The 7,286-nt window shown below is 37.7% G+C and overlaps 1 protein-coding gene across 1 annotated transcript; it reads left to right on the forward strand.

Annotated features, from left to right (window-relative positions):
- The first annotated feature begins 6,049 nt into the window (after positions 1-6,049).
- Positions 6,050-6,988, forward strand: LOC124987173 (olfactory receptor 10-like). Its single transcript, XM_047556196.1, has one exon. It carries the CDS (start codon positions 6,050-6,052, stop codon positions 6,986-6,988), a length of 939 nt encoding a protein of 312 aa, XP_047412152.1.
- The last annotated feature ends 298 nt before the right edge of the window (positions 6,989-7,286 follow it).

Consider the following 7,286-nt stretch of genomic DNA (forward strand, 5'->3'; position numbering starts at 1 on the left):
AAAGGATCTATTGGTATGAACTGTTCAGAAAAGACAGATGTATAGAGACGGAAAGTACATCAGTGCTTGCCCAAAGTTGAGAGTGAGAATGGCAAGAGATTGTGAATGGGCATGAATTATCATTTTGGGGTAATGGAAATATTAAAAAATGACAGATGCACAGTTCCAGGAATGTAGTAAAAATCATGGAATTTCATCTTTAAATGTGTGAACCATAGGATGAGTGAATTCTCAATAACGGTGTTGAAAGTCATATATGCTATTTACATGGAAGGGAAAACTATTATATGAAGCAAATTCCATCTCTCCTCATTCACTTCCCATATTCAACATCTTTTATCTAATAAAAGCATAACCATAAACAGTTCAGAGTGAATCTTCCCATACTTTTCTTTATGGTTGTACAACTACACATTTGCACATATGTACATCCCCCATTTACCACAGAAATTAAACAATGCTACCCATGCTCCCAGAGTAAAGGGGGACACTATTGCTACTTTGATTTCAAATATTTAAGGTGACTGTGGACTTCTGAGGAATCAGAGATTGCATTTTCTATATTTATTTCAGGCGAAGAGGAGGCACTGAATAAATACTTATACTTTTCTAACTACCAGGACTACATGTTTACCACACACCAGGCACCTCACATACATTGTGTTATTAATCCATGAACACTGGTACAGAATACATCACAGTAACATCATCTTAATTATGGGGAAACTGAGGCCCAAGCAAGTCAATAAAGCTGTTCAAAGTCATAAAACTAATAATGGAGCTGTTTCCCCACATCATATTATGATGTCTTTAAAGTACATAGAAAATTTTGAATCTTATTTTTTATTTATCCTAGCATATGGAATAGTGTTAAATTGTGGTTTGAGCTAATGAATTAATTTATTTTATTTTTAAATTTACTGTGAATAAAAGCAGGGTATAAAGAAATAAGAAATAGTAATACATAGTATAGTGTATAAGAGAAAAACATAACTTCAAATTTTTGATCAAGGAAATAAATATTTAACTGATAGATAAAAATGAGAACATGAGCATTGTACACAGATTTCAGAGAATAAAGACATTTAGATTGTGGTGACCATGGTGGCCCCAAGTGAGAAATGGTCTGATTGAAGTCTGGTAGGATGAGGATCAAAGTGGGGAAAGTGGGGGAAATCCAAGACTTCAGAGTTCCATGAGCAAGGGAGAATCTGTGTTCTGAGGATGCTGGATACATCAGTTTGGTTTGGGCAGTGTGGGGAAGGGAGAGATTTGAAGACTGTAAGGCCAGTCAGTTGATTTTAATTGCCACACAGGGGCTCAGAGGTCTCCAAGGTTATCCTTGGTAAACAATTCTTTCTCCAGTGCTTTTAAGGAGGCCTTGGCAATGCCCCAGGGCGTAAGTGACATACTTAGCTTTAGAGTCCTGAGGTGGTTTGATATTGCACTAGCTCCTTCCTCAAATGAGTTAGTTAAGAGTGTGCACAGGGGTAGGGAGGATTCTCTAACCTATTATGAATATCAGCAGACGCCCCTGTTGGAGGAAAACACCATATGTAACCATGATTTCTCCGGGAAAGTAGCTCTGATCCACACCCTCTACCCTAAAGATAAAGTTAGGAACGAGGAGGTAAGTGTTCCTTTCAGCCATCTCTAGATGTTACCAGTCCTCAATGTATCTCATAAAGCCTTAGAAAGCAATAGAATTGAAGCAAGTAAATGCATCAGTTTTCTTTCCTGGAACTACCTGGATGGGCTACTCTGGCTTCACAATTAATCCATCACTAGAAAATTTCCTATAGGTAACTAGCAATGGTTCCATTGGGTTGATTCCCCAGCTTGAGGATATAGAAAAGTTAGATTCATGCAAGAATTTATATATCACTGATATTCTTTCTCTTTCATCACTTATCTATTCATCCACCCACTCATTTACACTCAGCATGTCAAAAAGTAATCTTACCTGTTTTCTTTCTCTCCAAGTACATAAACTTAGGATAAATAAATTTTCTTTAAATGTAAAGTGTGTGGATTAGCTTAAAACCATTTTGAAATTCTTTTCAGTACTCACATACTATAATTCCAAGGCTTTAATATGCCAAGTAAATAGTAGATATCAGATCCAGGTGACAAAGTCTAGAGACATGGTCAGAGGTTTTTTTTTTTTTTTTTTTTTTTCATAAATTAAGAAAGTCTTCTTGGAAAAATAGACAACAGGAAGAAATACATCCTCGGTGGAGACAATGTTCTGGGTTGGGAATCAAAGTTAAAATGAAGTATTTGTTAATTTCAGACCTTAGATGTCATAGAAAATGACTGTACCAGAAAACTATAGTAGAAAACGTTGGTCACTGAACATTTGATAGAGGGATCTTGTAGATCCCCCTGAGGACTTGTGTGAAAGGATGGATATTGTTTGATTTCTCATTTGAGAGGATGTGCCTGGGTAAGAAGATGATGGAGTCTGTAGAAGAGTGGATTGCAATTGATAATGCATGGAATAATGTTTTGATAATGAGTTCAATCTTCCACAAATTAATAAGAGTACCACACATGAGGCATAATTGGAGAAAGTGAAATTCAGTTCAGATTTAGGATGGATGATCTTGCAATGAAGGTGATTAATAAGGAGACTGTGGAACTTCCTCCCTTTGCTCGGAGAATTACAATTTCTGGCTGGAATGTGGCTCCATTATAAAAAGCCATTATTGAAAAATTGGCGAACTCTTATGAAGAATATAGCATTGCATGTTGTTTTAAAAAACTTGTAAACATGATTTCTGACCTTAAGAACTTTATTATTTAAATAGATTAGGCATAACCTCATTCATGTATGAACATACAGACAAAGACACAAACATGAATTTTAGCAACCAGTGATCTTTATAAAGCAGAAAATCAACACCATGAAATATGCAAATATAAAATACTTTGTGTCCCATGGGCATTAAGGCATTAGATTAAATTAGAAAAATATAAAGGCTGGGAATGTAAGTCACAGGTAGTATTTGCCTAGCATGTGCAAAGACCTGAATTTAATTCCCAAGACATGTCCCCACTCCCCCCACACATAAACACTTAGAAAAATATAGATTAGGGTGAAATGAACCAAATCATCTAACCCAATCTTTCAGTTAATGCAAACTTTTTTATTTTTTGATACTGTGAATTGAACCCAGGGGTACTTTGCCAACAAGCTACACCCTCGGTCCTTTTTAACTTTTTATTTTGAGACAGAGGTCTTCTAATTTGCTGAGACTGGCCTTGAACTTGTGATCCTTCTGCCTCAGTCTCCTGAGTTACTGGGATTACAGGCTTGCCCCATCATGCCCAGAAGGACTCATTTTACAACATCCTAAAAGTTCCACTTTTAGTTTCCAAACAAGCAGGAAGCTTACATGTGATCAGAATACAACTCCCCTTCTAGGCAGTCCATTTTTAGACTGCTTCATTTCTTTTTGTTCATGTTTTCCTCATATGAGTCACAATAATTGCCGTTGTAAATTGACTAGTTGGTCCTAGTTTGGGCCTTTGGAGTAGAACAAGGCAAGTTTATCATTTTTTCCATATGACAGATCTTTAATTATGTATATGAATTATCATGTTTGTCTTTAGAATCCTCTTTTCTAATCCAAAATTCAACTTAAAACACCTGTTTCTCATGCAGGATATTTTCAGATGACTTACTGACTTTATTGTCCTTCAATTACATGTATTTTTATCAACGTTTTAATCCAAATTCACTGACAAGAACTTGTCAAAATTACTCAAAATTCTGTTTGACCAGTGCAGCGTGTTGGGTACTATGCTTTTATCTAAATGTGAAGTTGTAGGATAATTTGCCTAGAGATGTATGGGATGAAAACAAGAGTCATTAGGTACAAGTTAACTGAGCCTAATATCATTTTATTCTTTTACTGGAATGATAGATTTGGGAAGTATGAGAAGAAATGGACATTTGAAGCTGTTATCTTCATTTGAGGAACTTGGAATAAAACAAAGCTTGTATATCATACTTTTCCTCAATATTTGGAGGATTGCTATTTATTTTGTGTGCCCCCTAATTAGGCTTTCCCCACCTGCATGTCCTGGAACTCTTCTGATGAAGGTTCTGTGCTGTCTAATCCCTGAGGCATTTTGACCAGGGTCAGATCCCACCTGGTTATGAGATAAAGGGCTAGGGATAGTACCTGTGATCTACAAGAAGCCCAACGTTCACACGAGGTTCATGTGAGCAGTAACTTTCACATGTTATTGAAAGAAGGAAATGACTTCCAGGAATTATAAAGGTAAGGAGAGTTTTTATCCTCCCATGATTTCCAAATGTGGGAATGAAGCAGACCTGTGAAACAGGGATACAATGGTGAATTAATTAACCAGACCTCGTTTCATGGAAATGAGAGATTACTAATGGACACATGGACACTGCCAAGTGGTTAAATTGTATAAAGCATACTCTTTGTAGCTTCTAGAATATACCAAACAATTTAATTACAATCAGAATCCTGAGAAACAAGTTATTTTCTCTACAACTAAAAAAGCTGATGCATAAAAGTAAATTTTTCAGTGAAATTTTCACTGGTCAGTGATAGAACTGTCCTAAAAGGGTCTGACCAAGGACTTCTGTGATTATTGCACTCTACTTCAGTGCTCAGACAAAAAAAAAAAAAAGGAATAAAAAAGACAAAAACAGCTTTGGAGTGTTGGTTAAGCCAAACATAGATTAACATTTTGTTATTATAATTCACATTTTCTCCATTTTTTTCCCCATAAGAATATCAAGGGCAATATCCAAATCATTATTGGAATCTTATTCTAGTGTTGATGTATTGATGATGATCTTTCAGTTTAGTAGACTGTAAAAAGAGAAATAAATTAATCTGGCAAAATTGTTTGTACCGAGTACATGCTAGGTGTCTTTTGATCACCTGTTTATTTTTTATACTTTCTGATAATCTATTTGGATTTTTTACCACAAGTAATATCAACCTTTCACAGCAACTTCTTATGCCTAGCCTATATATCATAGTTTATTAAAGTGGGTTAGCATTTAACAAGTAAGTTTCAGAGGGGAAATGAATCGTCTTGAGATTTGAAGGGAGAGTCAAATGTTTCACTCAACAAAAACTATTTAACGTGAACAAGTAAAAACAAGGGTAACTTTAATTTAGCACCTCTTGTATGCCATAAGAGAAGATACTAGTATTTTTTAAACTCACTCTGCTCTCTAGCACCCAGGAGCTCACAGCATGGAGAGGGCCAAAGACATGTAAAAGATTTTCAGTGGGTACAAGTGCTAAAGAGAAACTGTACAAAGAAGATTGGCCTAGAGAGAAGAGAATAACTCTTCCTGGGGAGTTGAGGGATGTATTTATCAATTGGACAAAAAGACTGAGGTGGAGGATATTCCAGGCATGATGACTCATCTTAAGGAACATATTTTGTTGCAAATTATTTTTTCCCTTAAAGGAAACCACATATGTGACTTGCATCTGTCACCAGCAGGGCTTCCGTGATTGGTATGGTAACCATATTCATGAGCAGAAGAAAACAGATGAGCATACAGGTGTTAAACTTGTGATCTCAGCCTGGTTAGTTCTGGATCTTAATCAATTGAAACAATCTACTTAAAAGACCAAGAAGAGGAGCAAAAGAACACAGAATAATAATGCCGCTTTTTATACGTTAGAGTTTTTAAAGTAGTACCCACATTACTTGGTTAGGTCCTCATCTCAGTGCTTGGGGGAGGCAATACATCATTTGTACTTTCAGAGCAAGACATATCGTATCCATCATATCCTGGCTAAAGTCGTCTCACACACAGGCAATAGGGTTGTGGTTCAAACACAGATGACATCAATCATAATGAAGTGATTTGCAGTTTAAAGGAAAGAGTAAGAATAGAAGACTGGACAGAACTGAATTGAATAGCAAAATAGAAAATAAAAAATATGACTTCAGATGTATTTGGTAGATGTGAAATGTTTTAATCCATGTTCCTCATAGGATCCATTGAACTTTTTTCTGCTCTTTGTGCAGGTGCAAGGTTATGGGAAGTTTCAACACCAGTTTTGGAGAGGGCTTCATTTTGGTGGGCTTCTCAGATTGGCCTCAACTGGAACTCATCCTTTTTGTTTTTATTTCAATTTTCTACTCCCTAACTCTCTTTGGCAATACTACCATCATTGCACTCTCACAACTGGACCCTCGACTGCACACACCCATGTACTTCTTCCTCTGCCACCTCTCCTTCCTGGACCTCTGCTATACCACCAGCACTGTGCCCCAGCTGCTGATCAATCTTTCTGGAATTGACAGGACCATCAGCTATGGAGGGTGTGTGGCCCAGCTCTTCATTGTCCTTGCCCTGGGTTCCATAGAGAGTATGCTCTTGGTGGTGATGGCTTTTGACCGCTATGCTGCTGTGTGTCGTCCACTCCACTACACAACCATCATGCACCCTCTTCTTTGCCTGTCTCTAGCTATTGCGGCCTGGGTGGGAGGCCTCGTGAACTCGCTGATTCAGACAAGCCTTATGATGGCCATGCCTCTCTGTGGCCTCCATTACCTGAACCACTTCTTCTGTGAGATGCCTGTATTCCTGAAGTTGGCTTGTGAGGACACAGGAGGCACAGAGGCCAAGATGTTTGTGGCCCGAGCCATAATCTTGGTCTTTCCTGCAGCACTAATTCTAGGCTCCTATGCACACATTGTTCGTGCAGTCCTGAGGATCAAGTCAATGGCTGGACGCAGAAAGGCTTTTGGGACATGTGGGTCCCACCTTCTGGTGGTTTCTCTTTTTTATGGGTCAACCATCTACACATACCTCCAGCCCACGGGCAGTTACTCTGAGGGTAAGGGGAAGTTTGTTGCCCTTTTTTATACTATAATTACCCCTATGTTCAACCCTCTGATCTATACCCTAAGGAACAAGGATGTGAAGGGGGCTCTGAAAAAGATATTAGAAAGAGGCAGAAACTCAGGGTAGAAGATGAAAAAGAGATCAATACAAGTTTGTATAGTAGTTCTTGGATTATGAAGCCCATCCTGTTTTCTCAAGGCAGTTGGTTAGTTGGTTAGAAAGGCCTCAGAGTTTTGGTTACTTTTGTGTTTGAAAGTGGGAAGTGGAAACATCTTGAGATGCTTGCTAGTTCAGGGTCTATGATCAATGTGCAAAAGGGACTAAGCATTTGTATTACAATGTTTGTATCCACTGTGGATAGTGGGGATAAGTTCTTGACAAGTCTGAGTGTCAGAGTAAAATTAATTCAGAACTTCAATACCTT

This window comes from Sciurus carolinensis, chromosome 6, assembly GCF_902686445.1.
Source record: "Sciurus carolinensis chromosome 6, mSciCar1.2, whole genome shotgun sequence".
Taxonomy (NCBI): Eukaryota; Metazoa; Chordata; class Mammalia; order Rodentia; family Sciuridae; genus Sciurus; species Sciurus carolinensis.

Coding starts and splice junctions, on each gene's coding strand:
- LOC124987173 (XM_047556196.1), top strand. CDS start 6,050: ATGGGAAGTTTCAACACCAGTTTTGGAGAGGGCTTCATTTTGGTGGGC.